Source organism: Talpa europaea, assembly GCF_964194135.1.
Source record: "Talpa europaea genome assembly, chromosome: X".
Lineage (NCBI taxonomy): Eukaryota > Metazoa > Chordata > Mammalia > Eulipotyphla > Talpidae > Talpa > Talpa europaea.
In genome coordinates, this window is record NC_140081.1 from 44,068,258 (window position 1) to 44,090,440 (window position 22,183).

At 40.4% G+C, this 22,183-nt stretch overlaps 1 protein-coding gene across 2 annotated transcripts in view; it reads right to left on the minus strand.

Annotated features, from left to right (window-relative positions):
• OPHN1 (oligophrenin 1) overlaps window positions 1–22,183 on the minus strand; it is a gene marked incomplete at both ends in the record, with an annotated part of 458,306 nt that overhangs the window by 18,691 nt on the left and 417,432 nt on the right. For both annotated transcript variants that reach the window (XM_084258483.1, XM_084258482.1), the window contains one exon: window positions 15,239–15,562. In XM_084258483.1, coding sequence (XP_084114609.1) covers window positions 15,239–15,562 — 324 coding nt within the window. The remainder of the gene's footprint in view (window positions 1–15,238; window positions 15,563–22,183) is intronic.

A 22,183-nucleotide genomic window follows, 5' to 3' on the forward strand; every position in this document is an offset into this window, starting at 1 on the left:
ACACCATCTTACAGATTTCCACAGACTTGTAGAATTGTCACTTTACTTATATGAAATTTCTCCATGCTCACTTTAAAGTCTCCCTTCTCCCTAGCTACCTGTTATACTTGTGGATCAAATTGGATAGGCACGAGGAAAAGTAGAGAAGGAAAATCAAACACGGTAAATTATTAAAGCATGAATCTGAGGTGTGGGTCAAGATGGCAGCAGAGTGAAGACACTGGACTCACTTCCTCCACATACTCACAGCTAGACTGCAGAAGAAGAAATCCAGTAACTCTTGAAGAGGCCTCCCTGGTGGCTCAGTGTTTTGAGACACAACCTATGGGGCTGTTCGCAGCCACTGCAGCACAAGCTCGATCCCTGGCCAGGGAGCTGCCCTCATGGTGCAGCAGACCTCACCTGGCTCACCTGTTGCCCCTCTCAGCAGTGTATTTCAGTCAATCTGCCTGCTCTGTTCCCCACTCTCTCTCTGGTGAATCCGCTTGTCCCCACACTTCCAGCCTGTGCCCCAGTTCTTGTATGTATAAATGAATAAATCTTTTGAAAAAAATAACTCTTGAAGGAAAAATGGACAGTTTAATGCACCTGCTAAGAATAAAACAACCAGAGGAAGGGTATCCTTGCAAGCAGAGGAACAGGCCAAGCAGGTAGCCCATCAAGGTGGGTGAAGAAAGCCCTGGTGGTCCACTGGTTCCTGCAGGTGCCAGAGTGAAAATGGCAAGACCCTCACACAGTGACCTTTGGCATATTTTGGCAAGCCCTAGCATGTGACTGTGAAATATACCCACCACAGCAGTCCCCTGCAGACATCAGCACAGACCTCTGGGAGCCCCAGGGTAGCTTCACTGGTGGTAGACCTTTGGCAGTACTCTGTGAATCTTGGGCTAGGAGCCAGAAGCAGACCTAACATAGAAGGGACTTACAGACATTGGTGCCGAATTCTGTGAGCTCTGGGGAAGATCTGGAAGGGCTACTCTATGGACAGTAGCCCTTAGCAGAACTGAGCATGCCCTAGAAGAACTTAGTAAATCCTGGGATGGGACCTGGAAGCAAACCAGCCACAGAAGACCTCCAGAGACACTGATGTGGACCTCTGCACATTCTGGGTGGATCCTGGCAGCAGAAATGCCAAAGTGCCCCCCCCACAAACCTCAGTGAGTTCTGGGGAAGGTCCTGGAAGGAAGTTCATCACAGCAGACTTTTGACAAGTCCTAAAAGCAGCCCCACTGGTGGTAGCCTCTTGAGGAGCTCAGCAAGCTCTGAGAGGGCCATCAGAGCAGCTTTATCCATGGTATGAACCACTAGACTTCAGCGAACCGTGGGATGGGATTGGGAAGCAGGCCTAATATATAGGTCCTCACAGGCCCCCACCAGTCACAGGATTTTTCCTGAAATCAACACAGATGCAGTAAGTCCAGGCAAGTAGAGCAGGCTATGCCAAAGGGAACAGATGTGACAGGTCCTGACAGAGGCAACTGCAGGGCTTGGTCCCCATGGGCTGCAGCACTTAGAGTAAAGTCAGAGAGACACTGTTCAAAGAGCTATTTTCTTGAGTAGGGGAAGGATTGATTATCCTTTGTTAAGCAGAAGTTCAGAATTCAATAGGATTTACATTGAGAAAATTCTTGCTATATTGAACATGAGGTGAGTAGAGAGAAGAACTTGTAGGTGTGGAGTGGAGTAGAGGAGCACTGGTAGCAGGGTGGTCAGGTTAGCTAGAGGCACTGGGGAAAGGGGAGGAGAGAGTGTGTGGTGGGATACTTTCTAGAAAGAGGTGAAAACATCATGGAGGAGCTGAGGTGTTTCACACAGACTAGTTCCTCAGTAAAGGTAACAGCAGAGGAAGCATTCTGATCTGCACTGCTCCTTAGAACTCCTTGGGTCTGGAACTAGCTTTTTGAGGCACATAGAAAGCACAGAGACTGCTACATTTCTCATCCCAAACCCCAGAGCGGAGGATTATTGGTGATGCCACATGAGGCAATCCACCCGCCTCATTCACACAGATATCTGGATCCCTCGAAGTCTCTCCCCACCCTGTTGACTCTGCAATTACAAAATATACGAGAACATATGGGCCTCCCCGGTGGTGCAGGGGCTGAGCTCTAGGCTGTGAAGCTGCCCACAGCCTCTGCAGTGCCGGTTCCATCCCCAGCCACCAGTGAGGGTCCCACATGGCATGCAGACCTCTCCTGCCATGCCCACTCCTCCCCTCAGCAGTGTACTTCATCAGTCTGCCCATTCTGCTTCCTGCTCTAGCTCTGGTTAATCCTCTCACCTGCCTGCACTTCTGACTGTACCCAGTGCTTGTATAAAATAAATAAATCTTAAAAAAATATGAGAACATATAGAAGCCAATGAAGGCTTATATAAATAAGTAAAGTGCGAAAGAAATTAAAAACAATAGTAAAATAGGGAGACTTCAGTAGAAAAATGGGTATACAAAAAAAAAAATAAAACCCATGGAAATATGGGAATTCAAAAGAGTATGACATCACAAGGTGAGAACAACTGTCCAGAATTCAATCACAAAAAAGATGGAATACTATATCTCTTTTTCAGATAAATAGTTCAGAATTGTTCTAACAAAGAAACTCAAAAAGAAAGAAGAAAACTCAGAAAGGCAAGTCTAAGAAATACAAATCAAAATAGCTAATCAAAGATACACAATAAAGTTCAGAAAAATAAATTAATAAACTCAGAAATAAAATTAATTAATAGATGGTAAAAATGAAAGTTTTAAATAAGGAAATAACAAATTCTGGAAGTAAAGAGCTCAATAAATAAGATCAAGCACTCTAGAGAAAACTACAGAATAGAAAATTTCAAATAGAGGATTACATAAGTGACCTTGAAGATTGTAATACATTAAAGATCCAGATGAATGGAGAAAGAGAAATGGGATCTAAGAAAAAAATGAAGAGGCAATTTGAGAAATATTTGACATTAAGAAAGCCAACATAAGAATAATTGCTATCCCAAAAGGGGATGGGTGTCCTACTCAAGGATATAATGGAGGAAAACTTCCAACACCTGGGAAAGGAATAACTATACCAGTCCATGAAGCTAAAAGAACACCTGTGGTTACCTAACCGCAATGAGATTTACAACAAGACATGCAGTATTGAAACTAGCAAAAGTTCAAGACAAAAAAACAGCACTGAAGGTAACTAAGAGTAAAAAGAAAGTAAGTTATGAAAGCATTCTCATCTTATGTGCAGAAACTCTACAGGTAAGGATAGAATGGAATGATGTTTTCAACAAATTTGATGAAAACTGCCAGCCAAGAATACTCTAACCTGCAAAGCTCTCTTTTCAGATATGAGGGAAAAATAAAGAACCTCCCAGGAAAACAAAAGCTGAAGGAATGTGCAAACACTAGACTTCCTTTACAAAAAATATTGCAATATATATTATAATATATATATTGCTATACAAATCAAAGTGAAAAAATTCCCAAAAGAAAAATTAAATATGAAAATGTATAGAACTAGAGAGATTTCAAAAAAAAAAGCAGCAGTAGCAAATGCATCTTATTACATATTGATAATCACTGTAAATGCAAATGAACTGAACTTACCAATCAAAAGGAACAGACTGGGTGGTTGGATCTGAAAACAAAACCCAACTTTCTCTTCTCCCCAAGAGACCTATCAGAGAGCCAAATATAAAGGCGTGCAAAGTAAATGGCTAGAAAGTAATCCTACAGGCAAGTAGGACCCCAGAAATTCAGGGATAAAAAAATTATATCACATAAAATAAACTTTCAGGTAAAAAAAGGTAACACGAGATGGGTATTATATAATGATCGATATATCGTAAGATATAAAACTCAAAATGTATATGCACAAAATGAAGGAATACCAAAATATGCAAGACAATTACAAACAATTCTAAAAACAGACAGTAGAGGTAGGGGATTTCAATATCCTACTTACATCAGTGGACAGACAAAACAGACAGAATATTAAGAAGGAAACAATAGCCTTAATTGAGGAATTGGGCCAAATGGGCGTAATACACATTTGTAGGGCACTGTATACACAAAGAGTTGAGTACACATTCTCTCAAGTTCACATGGAACATTTTCCAGGATACACCACATGATGGGTCACAAAACATGTCTCAATAAATTCATAAAATCATATCAAGTATATTCTCTGATCATAATGGTATTACACTATAAATAAATCATAAGTAGAAAGCAGGACAAAATCTTCAATATGTCAAGATTGAGCAACAGACTACTGAATGACAACTGGATAAATGAGGAAATAAAAAAATTAAAAAAAAATATGTGGAGACAAACAAAAACCTGAAATGCAGCAAAAGCATATATATGAGGAAACAAGAAAGAACGCACACACACACAAATATAACATTACACCTTAAGAAACTAGAAAAGGACAAATAAAACCAAGTACCAGTAGTAGGAAGGAAAGAAAAAAGGAGAGCAGAAATAAGTGTAATAGGAGGAAAAAAGATAGTTCAAAGCATCAATGAAACCAGAAGTCGGTTCTTTGAAAAAAGTAAAATAGATAAATATCTAGCTAGACTCAATAAGAAAAAAAGGGAGAAAATGTGAATAAATAGAATTGGAAACAAAAGAGAAGTTACAATTGAGAAATCAGAAATGCAAAAGATCATAAGAGACTATTATGAATGGGTTTATGTCAAAAATTAGAAAATCTGGCAATTTTTTGATAGTACTGGGGATTATGCTAAGTGAAATAAGTCAGAAGGAGAAAGACAAATATCAGATGGTATCACTAGTATGTGAAATATAGAGAAACAAAACAAAGGACCAGATAAAACCAATCAGCAACAAACCCTAGATGTCTGGCTATAGAACTGAGGCTACCAGAGAGTGAGGGGAAGGGGAGAGATTGAGGTGGAAAGGGAGCACAATGGACCATGATGGAGGATTATGAGTATTTTGGTGGTGGGTGTAGTGTGGTCATAACATCTACCTAGGGAAATCCTATACCTCTAAACCACAGTGTTCCAAACTAATGTTATCTCAATATACAAAAATCAAAGTTCTACATTTTAGAGAGTAAGATTCATAATCGATTATTTTTGCCCTACGTCTAATTATAAATATTAACTGTTGTCCCCAAGTGAAGATTTTGAATCTGAAAAAATATAGAAATAAAATTGTGGTAGCCAGGAATCCTAGATTTAAACCCTATCTCTACATTTAAAAACATAGTGACTGTGTAAGTTCTTTTATTTTTCTGAGCCTCAGTTTCTCCATCTGTCAAATGGGGTGAATAAACCCTGTTTCACAGGCCTATCACAATGGTGAGATGCAATAACAGAAAAGAATGTATACAGTTCTACATCTGGATGAGAAAAGGGCCATTGACAAAATCACATCAGGAAACAACATTGATTTTAATGTAATATTGACTGCCATTGAAGCAAGCAATTTAACATGTATCTAGATTTTACTATTTTAATAGCTAAAAAACATTCAATGAATATCAAATCTACTCATATATTGAAAAAATGCAAGGAATGAAGACAGGGAACAAGGCAGTGGCACAGCTGAATCACTACAGCAATGAGTGAATTCACCATTGGGGTGGCAAGCAAAGCTTTGAATAACAGAGCTGAAATGTAGTGACAAATGCATAGAGTAGGTCAGCTGAGGTGACAGCTTCCTCCCTGTGGTTCTGCTATAAAGGCTGCTGGCCAGCACCAGGGGCTAAGAACTATCGGTTATAGCTCAGGGTCAGAGCTGTTTGCAGCATTTGCTTAATGATATCTGTTCTGATGCCTGGAATCTCTCACCGCAGTAACAGCCAAAATGGAGAAGAAGGGGAGGATTAAGAGGTGAGGAACAGGTAGTGCATAGTTTCAAAGAAGTAGCTACACCAGAGATTCGGCTAATTCTCCACCAATGCCAAAACTACTACATCAATTCTGCTTTCTGTAGCCAAGGCTGGAGACATGGGCTTTGAAAGGGCTATATCATATTAGCCTGATGCTAACTGATGTAAGGCAGAAGGAAAAGCCAGATAATGCCTTGGCCCAGATTTAGATAGTTTGACCGATAATGGAGAGTCAGATCATAAACCAAAACTATTAGATAAGAGCAACTGCTGCCAGCAGCCAGAACACAGCTGTGGAGGAAGGAGAACGGGGGGATTGCTGCTGGTATTTAACTTTACATCAGAGATGGTGAAGGCGGAGATAGGCAGGGCTAAGTTACTGAACTGATAGGATCTCACTGAACTCAGGCTTGGTGACAGGCAAGACAAACTTTACTGTGATGAAGATAAGTTGAGTTACTGCACTCTCTACCAGAGTAATGTGAAGGTCAATGTATGACTTTTAAACCAAAGCAGATGTCTACATAGCAGTCTGGCTTTACTTGTCTACTTTACAGAAAAGGCATAGCTTAGAGAAAAGGACATGGGAGGGAATTAACAACATTCTGAATATTGATTCTCTGTCAGATATTTTGATATTCCTTTTAAACCTAGCAATAATTCTGTGGGTTGGGCTGTTTCTCTCATTTACAGATATGAAAACCAAGGTGCAAAGAGGTCAAATAACTGATCTACTACTGCATCAGTCAGAGAACTCACAGAGATTGTTACTTAGTGCAAATAATATCAGAACCCCATAGAATAGCTTCTATTGAATCCTTAGCTCTGTGACAGTGCCATCCACCCATAATGAAGTTTGTAAATGCAACAATCTAAGGGAGAAATGTTTCTTAGAAACATTCTCTGGGAGGTGGGCGGAGCAACATGGCGGCGAGGAGACAGTGCGAGTAAGATCTCCCATTAAAAAAAGTTAATAGGGAGGAAAAGCAGCAGGTCCCAGTGAGAACTGGGACACGGAAGATAAACAGACGACTCCAGCAAACTGCTCGAAGAAGAAAGTTGCCATAAAAGAGGACCAGAAGGGAGGAAAGCACAGAACCCTGCTCCCCTTCCCCACCCACAAAGTTGGCACTCTCCTACCAACAGAGAGGAGGAAAAAAAACTAAAACGACCAACAAGAACAAACTACACAGCAAGCGGGACTGTGAGTGGAAAGGAACTATTGCAGCCACCACACCTCGTGAACGGGAGCTGTGGAGAACCCTGCAGGATTTGCTGCGGCAGTGAGCCAATGGCTCCAGGCGCCATTAGAGAACAACAAAGACACCAGGAGACCTGCACACAGCCCTGGGCCGGCCAGTAAGCTTGTGCGGAAAAGCGGCGCGCTTGGCGCTCTTGAAAAGCAAACGCGGATCAGGATCGTGGCTGCCCAGGTCCCCGTGCCTGCGACCTAGGCTTGCACGTGAAGGCCCTCACTGAGGTGAAATTCCCTCACTGAGTAAGCAGGAACCAGGTGCCCAGGCACGGGAGCGGGGTACAAAAGGCGCCATTCCTGCGCCACTGAACTGGGCTACAGCCCGCGTCCTGGACCTGAGGGCTTTGGAACTGAGACCCGGGGCACGAAATTCCGGGTGTGGGTTCTCCACGATGGTGGGGCACAAGGCAGACACAGCACCCCAAAGCTGTTGAGGTTTACCCTACCATTCTCGCTCTGTTCCCTGTTCCACGGGGGTGGGGGGGTTGAAAAACAGCCCCCAAAGGACAATAGGAGAGATCTCTGGCGCCACCTAGCGACCAGAAAAAAGTCACTAACACCCCATAGAACAGGGAAATTTCTTAAGAAAAGACTTATTGAAAAGGGCAGAAGGCTTCTGGAGGACCCAGTGGCCAGCTGGGAAGTTAGCCCACGCTAGGCCCCTTCCGACCAGCAGTCTGAGCCCACAGAGGGAGCAGGCACCCACGTCCGGGACAGACCGGGCACGCAGAAGAATGTGCCTGAGACCGAATGTGCAGGGAATGCGTCCCACTTCACCATTTTAGAACAGGGACATTTCTTCAGTAAAGACTGCCTAAAACCAGCAGAAAGCTCCCCCAGAAGCCAAGATGATTCCTGGAGGAGCCAGAGGGGAGCGGAGAAGCTCACCCAAGATGCCGGCCAGTCCGAGCAACACAGTGTCCCAATGCATACGACAAATTAGAAAACAGACAGTAGGGAGTAGAAGAACCACACACAACCTAACAACTCCTCGGGAAAGAAGCACACCACAAAAAGAAAACCACCCTCCAGATTGCAACGACAGTAACTTGGAAGAACTTCTGAGCCTTCCAGAAAGAGAATTTAAAATTGCCATGATTAAAAAAGTGACAGAAGTCATAAAGGAAAACAATGATAAAAAGGAAATTGAGTCCCTAAAGAGGGAAAACAATGGTCAGAAGAATGAAATTGAATCCCTAAAGAGGGAAAACAATGGTCAGAAGAATGAAATTGAATCCCTAAAGAGGGAAGTTAAAGAAATGCAAGAGATCAAAGAATTAATGGAGGAACTAAAGAACTCTGGGAAAAGCAATGAAAGCAGAATAGATGAAATGGAAGAACGAATAAGTACTCTTGAAGACACAGAAATAAAAAGAACCAAAACAGAAAAGGAAAGAGAAGTACGAAGGAAAAAGACCGAAGAAAGACTTCGGGAACTATCGGACTCCATGAGGAAAGGAAATATAAGAGTTATAGGAATACCAGAAGGAGAGGAGAGAGATGTAGGAACAGAGAAAATATTCCAGGAGATAATTGAAGAGAACTTCCCAAATGTGAAGAAGGAGCTGAAAATTGATATACAAGAAGCAAGAAGAACACCAAACTTCCACGATGAAAGGAAAAACACAGCAAGACACATAATAGTAAAGCTCCCAAGAATCCAGGACAAGGATAAAATAATGAAGCTGAGAAGAGGGAAGAAACAGATAACATTCAAAGGAAAACCAATCAGGCTGACATCAGACTTCTCTGAAGAAACATACGGGCAAGGAGAGAGTGGAGGGACATAGTCAACAGACTCCAAGAAAACAGATGCCAACCAAGAATACTCTATCCCACAAAGCTCTCTTTACTCTATGAAGAAAGAATAAGGACCTTCCCAGACAAAGAGAAACTCCGGAATTTCATTATGACTAAACCCCCACTACAAAAATTATTACAAGGAATCCTAAAGCCAGAACCTCAGGGGGACGAATAACAATGAAAGAAGACCAAAAAAAAAAGTTATTAAAAGAATAAATAAATAAAATCAAAGGAAAGACAAACACAAGGCAAATGCAGATGCTAACATATCAATATTAACTCTAAATGTAAATGGACTAAACTCTTCAATAAAAAGACACAGAGTTGCAGCCTGGATTAAGAAACAAAATCCAACCTTTGGCTGTCTCCAGGAAACATATTTACCTATAAAAGATAAAAATAGGCTCAAAGTTAAAGGATGGAAAACAATCCTACAAGCAAATGGACCAAAAAAGAAAGCAGGAACAGCTACACTTATATCAGATAAAACAGACTTCAAACTCAAAAAAATAAAAAGAGACCCCAATGGTCACTACATTATGATCAAGGGGACAATACTTCAAGAAGAAATAACACTCATTAACATATACTCACCAAACAAAGGAGCACCAAAATATATCAGACAACTGTTGTCCTCTCTGAAAACAGACATCAGAGAAAACACATACGTAGTGGGAGACTTCAACACACCACTATCAACAATGGATAGATCAACAAGACAAAAATAAAGTAAAGAAACTAAACCTCTAAACAAGGACCTAGAGCATTTGGGCTTAGCAGACATCTATAGAACACTAAACCCAAAAAAAAAGGGAGTACACATTTTTCTCAAGCGCACAAGGATCATTCTCCAGGATTGATCACATACTGGGGCACAAGACAAACATCAATAGATACACCAAGACTGAAATCATACCAACCATCTTTTCTGACCATGAAGGCATCAAACTAGAAATAAACCATAAAAAGAAGGCAAGGAACTATCCTACCTCATGGAGATTAAAAAGCACACTACTGGAAGACCACTGGACTAACGAGGAGATCAAAGAAGAAATTAAAAAATTCTTTGAATTGAATGACAAGGAGGACACCAATACCCTAAATGTATGGGATGTAGCAAAAGCAGTAATAAGAGGAAAATTTATAGTAATAGAAGCTCACATCAAAAAACAAGAAAGAACTCAAAGAAACAACCTAATCTCGAAGCTCAGAGATCTAGAAAAAGAACAACAAAAAAAACCCCAAAACCAGAAGAAGAAAAGAAATAATAAAAACCAAAGCAGAAATAAATGAAATTGAAACTAAAAAAACAATCCAAAAGATCAATGGAACCAAGAGCTGGTTCTTTGAAAAAATCAATAAAATAGACAAACCCCTATCCAGGCTCACAAAGGAAAAAAGGGAGAAAGCACTAATTAACAGGATCATAAATGAAAGAGGAGAAATCACAACGGACACAGCAGAAATCAAAAGAATAATCAGTAACTATTATGAACAATTATATGGAAACAAGTTCAACAATCTAGAGGAGATGGACAAATTCCTACAACTCTACAATCACCCAAAGCTAGATAAAGAAGAAATAGAACACCTAAACAGACCAATTACAAGCAGCGAAATTGAAATGGTAATCAAAAACCTTCCCAAAAACAAAAGCCCAGGACGTGATGGATTTACAAATGAATTCTACCAAAGATTCAGAGACGAATTAGTGCCTATCCTTCACAAACTCTTCCAAAAAAATTGAGAAGGAAGGGACAATATCAAACACTTTCTACGAAGCCAACATTAAACTAATACCAAAACTGAATAAGGACAACACAAAAAAGGAAAACTACAGGCCAATCTCCCTAATGAACACTGATGCAAAAATCCTCAATAAAATTTTAGCTATCAGAATCCAACAATATATCTGTAAGATAATTCACCACGACCAAGTAGGATTCATTCCAGGGACACAAGGATGGTTTAACATCCGAAAATCAATCAACATATCCAACACATCAACAAAAAGAAATATAAAAACCATATGATAATATCAACAGATGCTGAGAAAGCTTTCAACAAAGTGCAACACCCATTCATGATAAAAGCCCTTGAAATTCTTGAGATACAAGGAACATACCTCAACATCATAAAGGCCATCTATGACAAGCCAACATCCAGTATCATCCTCAATGGTGAAAAGCTGAAAGCAATTCCATTAAGATCTGGAACAAGACAAGGATGTCCAGTCTCACCACTGTTTTTCAATATAATACTGGAAGTCCCAGCCAGAGCAATAAGACAAGAGAAAGACATACAAGGAATCCAAATAGGAAAAGAAGAAGTCAAACTATCACTATTTGCAGATGATATGATAATATACATAGAGAACCCCATAAACTCCACAGAAAAACTAATTCAACTCATCAATCAATTCAGTAAAGTGGCAGGATACAAAATCAACACGCTAATGTCAGTAGCCTTCCTATACACAAACAATAAATCTGAAGAAGAAATAAAAAAAAAAAAATCCCTTTTATTATCGAAACAAAAAAAAATTCAAATACTTCGGAATAAATCTAACAAAAGAGGTAAAGGACCTATACAAAGAAAATTATAAAACACTGTTAAAAGAAATAGAAGAAGACACAAAGAAATGGAAAGACATCCCCTGCTCATGGATTGGAAGAATAAACATTATTAAAATGGCCATCCTACCAAAAGCAATATACAGATTCAATGCTATTCCAATCAAAATTTCAATGTCATTCTTCAAAGAAATAGAACAATTATTGATAAAATTCATATGGAATCACCAAAAACCCTGAATAGCCAAAACTCTACTGAAAAAAAAAAGAGAAGGAAATGGAGGAATCACACTCCCAGACTTCAAACTATACTACAAAGCCATAATCATCAAAACTGCATGGTATTGGAACAAGAACAGACATACAGACCAATGGAATCGAAAAGAAAATCCAGAAATAAACCCACAGATTTATGGTCAACTAATCCTTGACAAAGGAGCAAAGAATATGCATTGGAGCAAAGAAAGTTTGTTCAATAAATGGTGCTGGGAAACCTGGGTTGCTACATGTAAAAGAATGAAGCTTGTCCACTACCTCACACCATACACAAAAATCAACTCAAAATGGATTAAAGAACTAGACATAAGACCTGAAACCATAAAATACATAGTAGGAAATATAGGCGAAACACTATGTGATTTGCATATCAAAGACATCTTTACAGACACATCACCCAAAGCAGTGATAGTGAAGGCAAAGATAAACAGCTGGGACTACATCAAATTAAAGGGCTTCTGCACAGCAAAAGAGACAATAACAAAAACAAAGAGAAACCCCACCAACTGGGAGAATATTTTTGCACCCAACACTAATGATAAAGGACTGATCACAAAAATCTGCAAAGAGCTGATGAGACTCAGCAACAACAAAGAAAATAACCCATTCAAAAAATGGGCAGAAGAGCTACAAAGAAACTTCTCTGAAGAGGAAATGTAAATGGACAACAGACATACGAAAAAATGTTCAACATCACTTGTAATCAGGGAAATGCAAATCAAAACTTCCATGAGATACCATCTTACACAAGTGAGAATGGCACATATTAAAAAAACGAGCAACAACAAATGTTGGCGAGGTTGTGGATAAAAAGGAACTCTTCTACACTGCTGGTGAGAGTGCAAACTGGTCCAACCACTATGGAGAGTTGTGTGGAGATTTCTGGACCTACTAAACATAGAGCTTCCATATAATCCAGCAATTCCACTCCTAGGTATTTACCCAAAGGACACAGAAACATCAATTCCAAAGAACACCTGCACCTCTATGTTTATAGCAGCACTGTTTACAATAGCTAAGCTTTGGAAACAACCCAAATGCCCAAAAATAGATGACTGGATCAAGAAGATGTGGTACATATACACCATGGAATATTACTCAGCATTCAAAAAAGTTAAACACATGCAATTTGCAGCAACATGGATGGCGCTGGAAGGGATCATGCTCAGCGAAATAAGCCAAAAAGAAAAAGAAAAATACCGGATGGTCTCACTCATAGCAGGAATCTAGAAAACTTAAATAAGGGACCAGGAAAATGAATAACTATAAGAAAGTGAAAATCAAAATCAACAAAAAACTATGAACCAGAGACACTTTTTGAGGGGTGGGTGCCGGGAGGGGAGGGATTGGGGTCAGAATGGGGCATTTGCAATTGTATGGGGGAATATAAAAATAAAATTTATTATTTAAAAAAAAAAAAAAAGAAACATTCTCTGGTCACAAAAACTGAAGATTGTGATTGATCTGAATAACTGACTTGTTATATTAAGAATGTGGAATTGGGCCTCCCCTGGTGGTGCAGGCAGTTGAGCGCAGTGCTGTGAAGCTGTCCGCAGCCTCTGCAGTGCCAGTTTGATCCCGGCCAGACAGCAAGGGTCCCACGTGGCGCAGCAGACCTCTCCTGTCACGCCCACTGCTCCCCTCAGTGGTGTATTTCATCAATCTGCCTCCTCTGTTCCCTGTTCTGTCTCTGGTGAATCCACTTACCCTCCCGCCCATCTGGCCTGTACCACAGTTCTTGTATAAATAAATAAATACATCTTTTAAAAAAAAGAACTTGGAATTATATAGCCATTGAAGTTTTTCTATTTTTGTGTACTCTGTTCTTTTTATCTTGTTACTGTCCTATCATTTCCCCTCTGTTAGTCTCACTTTTTCTTACTTCTACTCTAGAATATAAGGAAGAGATAAAGAAACTTCTTTTTTTCTGACCAGTATCAGATAGTTAATATTTTTGTTTTCTAAAAGATTTATTTATTCATGCATACAAGAGCTGGGGTGTAGGCCAGAGGTTTGGGAGGTAAGAGGATTCACCAGAAACCGAGTGGGGAGCAGAACAGGCAGATCTACTGAAATACACTAATAAGGGGATCAGCGGGTGAAACAAGAGAGGTCTGCTTCACCATATGTGGATTAGCTCCCTGGCCAGGGATCAAACTTGTGCTGCAGTGGCTGCCAAAGCTTCATAGTGCTGAGACTTAACCCCTTGCACCATCAGGGAGGCCCCTAATATTTTGGTTTTGCAGATAATAAGGTCTCTGCTGCCACTAACTTCTGTTGTTGTAGCATGAAAGCAATTCTAGCTAACATGAATGAAGGACTGTGTTTCTGTTTGCAGACACAGAAATTTGAATTTTATATAATTTCCATGTCATGACATATTAATTTTCTTTTCAAAGTTTTCAGTCATTTAAGGCATAGTTTGTTAAGCCCTGATATACAGACAGGGACCTTATACACTCATGTCCTCAGCACCTAGAATAGGAGCAGACACACACTAAGTAGTCAATAAATACTTGCTAAAAGAATTATACCTACTATTCTTACGTTCTTCAGTTTTTCTATATTGTGAAATGACTTAAATTCTTTTTGGAACAGGGCAGGATATAAAACATAGGGCACACTTTTAGAAGGTCATCTAGCTGGAAATAAAAGAACCGAGATTTTGGTTTAAGCCTTTATTATATCAAACTACATTTTATTTACATTATACCATACTACCTTTATAGAACTCTATCTCCATGCCACAAAATCCTCTCCAGATTAGCCCCAACCTCCAAACATGAGCCTCCCCATGTAGTAGCCAATTAAGCTTGCAGAAGTCAGACACATCTTGATTTGTAACCATTTTAAAAGTTCAAGAGTTTTGCTCATTATGTCCTTTTGTCCCTTTTTCTACTAAACTAGAAAGTGAGAATGAGAAAACAATAATTCACAAATTCAAATCTTTTTATGGGACAGTAACATGATAGTTCTGCCTAATTACAAAGAACACAGGATTTAGTGCCTGTTCAACTTGATAAGATCCCAACTCTCCCATTACTAATTGTGAACCTTTGGAAAGTTACTTACCTCTAGGAGTTTCAGTTTACTAGTAGGAAAAAAAGCAGTAATACATTCTTCACAATAGAATTACATGGGATAGTTACTATGAGAAATAGTATATAAGTACCTGGTACAGTGCCAGGCACATAGCAGATACTTTGTAAATGGAAACAGCAACAACAATAATAAGATTAATAAATAGCATCATTGTTATTTATTGCAAAAATGAATACCTACTATGTAAATAATAGAGACCAAAATTCCTACCCTCATAGCACTTATATTCTAGCTAGTTTTGTGAATGCTTTTTATGTCCTCTCTCACCATTCCAGTTTTAGTGATACTAAATTGGAATAGATATGAAAGTTTCTCGAACCTCAGGAAGATCTTAAGGAGAAAAGTAGTTGGGTTGAGTTCTAATTCCCATGGGATTCCCAAGCACTTACCTTCCTTTTGGTGAGCCAAAGGCCGTGGAGCTGGCCTCTTTATGTGGAAAGAGGGAGCCTTGGTGGGCCCAGAGCCTGGAACAGGTCCATTGGTGGCCTTTGGTATAGATTTGGTCCCTCCATCCTGCAGCTTAGACACCAACTTTCCCACATCCACCTCAGGGCAGGACTCTAGTTTGCCATCTGAAACAGGCCTACTTGGGGACTTCCTCCCAGCATCAGCTTCCCCACTCCTCTGAATAGACAATTTGGGGTACTGTGGTGGCTTAGGGGTTTCTATACTGCTGGCGATAGTACCATTGGGTGTTTGATGTTGAATTTCATCTAGGAAAATTTGGAGCAAAGAGAGAAAATTAATGCTAGCTTTTATCATATTTTATTTTATACATGCATACTTAATACTGAACATTTGCACACAATTTCAAGGGAGCTATTACTGTGGAAGAAAGCAATGATATCCACAAAATCTATTTGCACCTACCCCAATACATGTAGAGTCACACATCCCATCAAAATAGGGAATTCAAGTTAAGATTTGAGTAAGTGGCCCTTGAAAGCTTACCATAGATTTGATGAATCCAGAAGGGGAGGGAGAGAGGTAAGGGATAGGGAAGAAGGAAGAGGGAACAAGGGAGAGGGGAGAACATAATGGACCATGGTGATGAAAGACTATGGGTGCTTTGGTGGTGGGAGAACTATGGTGACCACACCAGAGGGGAGAAATCCTATATTCTGAAAAAAAATTAACAAGGAATTAAAATAATGGTACTTCATTAAAAATAAGTAAAATTTAAAAAAAATAATTCAGCAACTAAATAAAAAAGAGATCTGAGTATGATTTCCATCACCACAACTTAGTAAAACCACAATACACCAAAATGCAATCCAAAAGGTACTTAGACTCTGCAGGAGGGGGGCGGAGCAACATGGCGGCGAGGAGACGCTGCGAGTAAGATCTCCCATTAAAAAAAGTTAATAGGGAGGAAAAGCGGCAGGTCCCAGTGAGAACTGGGACACGGAAGATAAACGGACGACTCCAGCAAACTGCCCGAAGAAGAAAGTTGCCATAAAAGAGGACGAGAAGGGAGGGAAGCGCAGAACCCTGCTCCCCTCCCCCGCCCACAGAGGCGGCACTCTCCGACAGGCAGAGATGAGGGAAACAACAAACCAAAACGCCCAACAAGAAAAACGGATGCAGCAAGTGGGACTGTGAGTGGAAAGGAACTATTTCAGCCACCACACCCCGCGAACGGGAGCTGAGGCGAACCCTGCAGGATCCGCCGCGGAGGTGAGCTCCAGGCGCCATTAAAGAGAGCCCCGCCCACCAGGAGGAGACCAGCACCAGCACACAGCCCCAGCCGCCCGGTAAGCTTGCGCGAAAGCGGCGCTCGGATTGCAGCTGCCCAGGGCCCTGCGCCTGCGACCTAGGCTTGCGGGGAGACGGCGGAGGCCCTCCCTGAGTGAGCAGGAACAAGGTGCCCAGGCAGGGGAGCGGGATTCAAAAGGCGCCATTCCCGCGCCACTGATCTGGGCTACAGCCCGCGTCCTGGAACTGAGGGCTTTGGAACTGAGACCCGGGCGGAGGCCCTCCCTGAGTGAGCAGGAACAAGGCGCCCAGGCAGGGGAGCGGGATTCAAAAGGCGCCATTCCAACGCCACTGATTTGGGCTACAGCCCGCGTCCTAGAACTGAGGGCTTTGGAACTGAGACCCGGGGCACGAAATTAGGGGCGTGGGTTCCCCACGACGGTGGGGCACAAGGCAGACACAGCACCCCAAAGCCGTTGAGGTGTACCCTACCATCCCCGCTCTGCTCCCTGTCCCACTGGGTGGAAAATCAGCTCCCCAAGGGCTCTAGGAGAGATCTCTGGTGCCACCTAGCGACTTGACCCCAGCACAGGCTACTGAAGGAGCTAGTGGCCAGCTGGGGAGTTAACCCACACCGGGCCCTTTCTGAACAAGTAGTCTGAGCCCACAGGGAGAGCGAGCACCCACAGCCGGGGCAGACCAGGCGCGCAGAATAGTGTGCCTGAGACCAGAAGCGCAGGGAGTGTGTCCCACATCACCATTTTAGAACAGGGACATTTCTTCAGTAAAGACTACCTGCAGAAGGCTTCCTCAGGAGCCAGAGGTGAGCGGGGGAAGTTCACCCACGCCAGACCCCCTCTGGCCTGCAGTCCAAGCCCAGAGGGGAGCAGGAACCCACTGCCGGGGCAGACCAGGCGCACAGGGGAGTGTGTCCCCACATCGGCATTTTAGAACAGGGACCTTTCTCCAGTAAAGGCTGCTTGAAACTGACAGATGACTCCTGGAAGAACCAGAGGGGAACAGAGAAGCCCACCCAAGATGCCGGCAAGTCCCAACAACACAGTGTCCCAACGCATACGGCAAATTAGAAAACAGACAGTAGGGAGGAGAAGAACCACACGCAACCTAGCAACTCTCCAGAGAAAAAGCACACCACAAAAAGAAAGCCAGCCCCCAGATTGCAACGACAATAACTTGGAAGAATTTCTGAGCCTTCCAGAAAGAGAATTTAAAATTGCCGTGATTAAAAAACTGACAGAAGTCATAAAGGAAAACAATGATAAGGGAAAAATAATCAACGATCAGAAGAATGCAATTGAGTCCCTAGAGAGGGAAAACAATGGTCAGAAGAAAGAAATTGAGTCCCTAAAGAGGGAAGTAAAAGAAATGCAGGAGATCAAAGAATTAATGGAAGAACTAAAGAATTCTGGGAAAAGCAATGAAAGCAGAATAGATGAAATGGAAGAACGAATAAGTAATCTTGAAGACACAGAAATAAAAAGAACCAAAACAGAGAAGGAAAGAGAAGTACGAAGGAAAAAGAACGAAGAAAGACTTCGGGAACTATCTGACTCCATGAGGAAAGGAAATATAAGAGTTATAGGAATACCAGAAGGAGAGGAGAGAGATGTAGGAACAGAGAAAATATTCAAAGAGATAATTGAAGAGAACTTCCCAAATGTGAAGAAGGAGCTGAAAATTGATATACAAGAAGCAAGAAGAACACCAAACTTCCACGACGAAAGGAAAAATACAGCAAGACACATAATAGTAAAGCTCCCAAGAATCCAGGACAAGGAAAAAATAATGAAGCTGGCAAGAGGGAAGAAACAGATAACATTCAAAGGAAAACCAATCAGGCTGACATCAGACTTCTCCGAAGAAACACTACGGGCAAGGAGAGAGTGGAGGGACATAGTCAACAGACTCCAAGAAAACAGATGCCAACCAAGAAAACTCTATCCCGCAAAGCTCTCCTTCCTCTTTGAAGAAAGAATATGGACCTTCCCAGACAAACAGAAACTCCGGAATTTCATTGCAACTAAACCCCCACTCCAAAAAATACTACAAGGAGTCCTAAAGCCAGAACCTCAGAGCGACGAATAACAATGAAAGAAGGCCAAAAAAAAAAAAAGTTATTAAAAGAATAAATAAATAAAATCAAAGGAAAGACAAACACAATGGCAAATACAGATGTTAACATATCAATATTAACTCTAAATGTAAATGGACTAAACTCTTCAATAAAAAGACACAGAGTTGCAGCCTGGATTAAGAAACAAAACCCAACCTTTTGCTGTCTCCAGGAAACACATTTAGCTACAAAAGATAAAAATAGGCTCAAAGTTAAAGGATGGAAAACAATCCTACAAGCAAATGGACCAAAAAAGAAAGCAGGAACAGCTATACTTATATCAGATAAAACAGATTTCAAACTCAAAAAGATAAAAAGAGACCCCAATGGTCACTACATTATGATCAAGGGGACAATACTTCAAGAAGAAATAACACTCATTAACATATACTCACCAAACAAAGGAGCACCAAAATATATCAGACAACTGTAGTCCTCTCTGAAAACAGACATCAGAGAAAACACATACGTAGTGGGAGACTTCAACACACCACTATCAACAATGGATAGATCAACAAGACAAAAAATAAGTAAAGAAACCAAAGCTCTAAATAAAGACCTAGAGCAATTGGGCTTAACAGACATCTATAGAACACTAAACCCCAAAAAAACGGAGTACACATTTTTCTCAAGCGCACACGGATCATTCTCCAGGATCGATCACATACTGGGGCACAAGACAAACATCAACAGATACACCAAGATTGAAATCATATCAACCATCTTTTCTGACCATGAAGGCATCAAACTAGAAATAAACCATAAAAAGAAGGCAAGGAACTTTCCTACCTCATGGAGATTAAAAACCACACTACTGGAAGACCATTGGACTAATGAGGAGATCAAAGAAGAAATTAAAAAATTTTTTGAATTGAACGACAAGGAGGACACCAATATCCTAAATGTATGGGATGCAGCAAAAGCAGTAATAAGAGGAAAATATATAGCAATAGAAGCTCACATCAAGAAACAAGAAAGAACGCAAAGAAACAACCTAATCTCGAAGCTCAAAGATCTAGAAAAAGAACAACAAGAAAACCCCAAAACCAGTAGAAGAAAAGATAATAAAAACCAAAGCAGAAATAAATGAAATTGAAACTAAAAAAACAATCCAAAAGATCAATGAAACCAAGAGCTGGTTCTTTGAAAAAATCAATAAAATAGACAAACCCCTAGCCAGGCTCACAAAGGAAAAAAGGGAGAAAGCACAAATAAACAGGATCATCAATGAAAGAGGAGAAATCACAACGGACACAGCAGAAATCAAAAGAATAATCAGTAACTACTAAGAACAGTTATATGGAAACAAGTTTAACAATCTAGAGGAGATGGACAAATTCCTACAACTCTACAATCACCCAAAGCTAGATAAAGAAGAAATAGAACACCTAAACAGACCAATTACAAGCAGCGAAATTGAAATGGTAATCAAAAACCTCCCCAAAAACAAAAGCCCAGGACCTGATGGATTTACAAATGAATTCTACCAAACATTCAGAGACGAATTAGTGCCTATCCTTCACAAACTCTTCCAAAAAATTGAGAAGGAAGGGACAATACCAAACACGTTCTATGAAGCCAACATTACACTAATACCAAAACCGAACAAGGACAACACAAAAAAGGAAAACTACAGGCCAATCTCCCTAATGAACACTGATGCAAAAATCCTCAATAAAATTTTAGCTATCAGAATCAAACAATGTATCCATAAGATAGTTCACCACGACCAAGTTGGATTCATTCCAGGGGCACAAGGATGGTTTAACATCCGAAAATCAATCAACGTTATCCAACACATCAACAAAAAGAAATATAAAAACCATATGATAATATCAATAGATGCTGAGAAAGCTTTCGACAAAGTGCAACACCCATTCATGATAAAAGCCCTTGAAATTCTTGGGATACAAGGAACATACCTCAACATCATAAAGGCCATCTATGACAAGCCAACAGCCAGTATCATTCTCAATGGTGAAAAGCTGAAAGCAATTCCATTAAGATCTGGAACAAGACAAGGATGTCCACTCTCACCATTGCTTTTCAATATAATACTGGAAGTCCTAGCCAGGGCAATAAGACAAGAGAAAGACATCCAAGGAATCCAAATAGGAAAAGAAGAAGTCAAACTATCACTATTTGCAGACGATATGATATTATACATAGAGAACCCCAAAAACTCCACAGAAAAGCTAATTCAACTCATCAATCAGTTCAGTAAAGTGGCAGGATACAAAATCAACACGCAAAAGTCAGTAGCCTTCCTATACACAAACAATAAATCTGAAGAAGAAGAAATCAAAAAGACCATCCCTTTTGTTATTGAAACAAAAAAAATCAAATATTTGGGAATAAATCTAACAAAAGAGGTAAAGGACCTATAGAAAGAAAACTATAAAACACTGTTAAAAGAAATAGAAGAAGACACAAAGAAATGGAGAGACATCCCCTGCTCATGGATTGGAAGAATAAACATTATTAAAATGGCCATCCTTCCAAAAGCAATATACAGATTCAATGCTATTCCAATCAAAATTTCAATGTCATTCTTCAAAGAAATAGAACAATTATTGATGAAATTCATATGGAATCACAAAAAACCCCGAATAGCCAAAGCTCTCCTGAAAAAAAAAAGAAGGGAATGGAGGCATCAGACTCCCAGACTTCAAACTATACTACAAAGCCATAATCATCAAAACTGCATGGTATTGGAACAAGAACAGACATACAGACCAATGGAATCGAATAGAAAATCCAGAAATAAACCCACAGATTTATGGTCAACTAATCTTTGACAAAGGAGCAAAGACTATGCATTGGAGCAAAGAAAGTTTGTTCAATAAATGGTGCTGGGAAAACTGGGTCGCTCCATGCAAAAGAATGAAGCTTGACCACCACCTCACACCATACACAAAAATCAACTCAAAATGGATTAAAGAACTAGACATAAGACCTGAAACCATAAAATATATAGAAGGAAATATAGGCGAAACACTACGTGATTTGCACATCAAAGACATCTTTACAGACACATCACCCAAAGCAGTGATAGTGAAGGCAAAGATAAACAGCTGGGACTATATCAAATTAAAGAGCTTTTGCACAGCAAAAGAGACAATAACAAAAACAAAGAGAAACCCCACCAACTGGGAGAACATTTTTGCACCCAACACTAATGATAAAGGACTGATCACAAAAATCTGCAAAGAGCTGATGAGACTCAACAACAACAAAGAAAATAATCCAGTCAAAAAATGGGCAGAAGAGCTAAAAAGAAACTTCTCTGAAGAGGAAATGCAAATGGCCAACAGGCATATGAAAAAATGTTCAACATCACTTGTCATCAGGGAAATGCAAATCAAAACTACCATGAGATACCATCTTACACCAGTGAGAATGGCACATATTAAAAAAACTAGCAACAACAAATGTTGGCGAGGGTGTGGAGAAAAAGGAACTCTTCTGCACTGTTGGTGGGAGTGCAAACTTGTCCAACCACTGT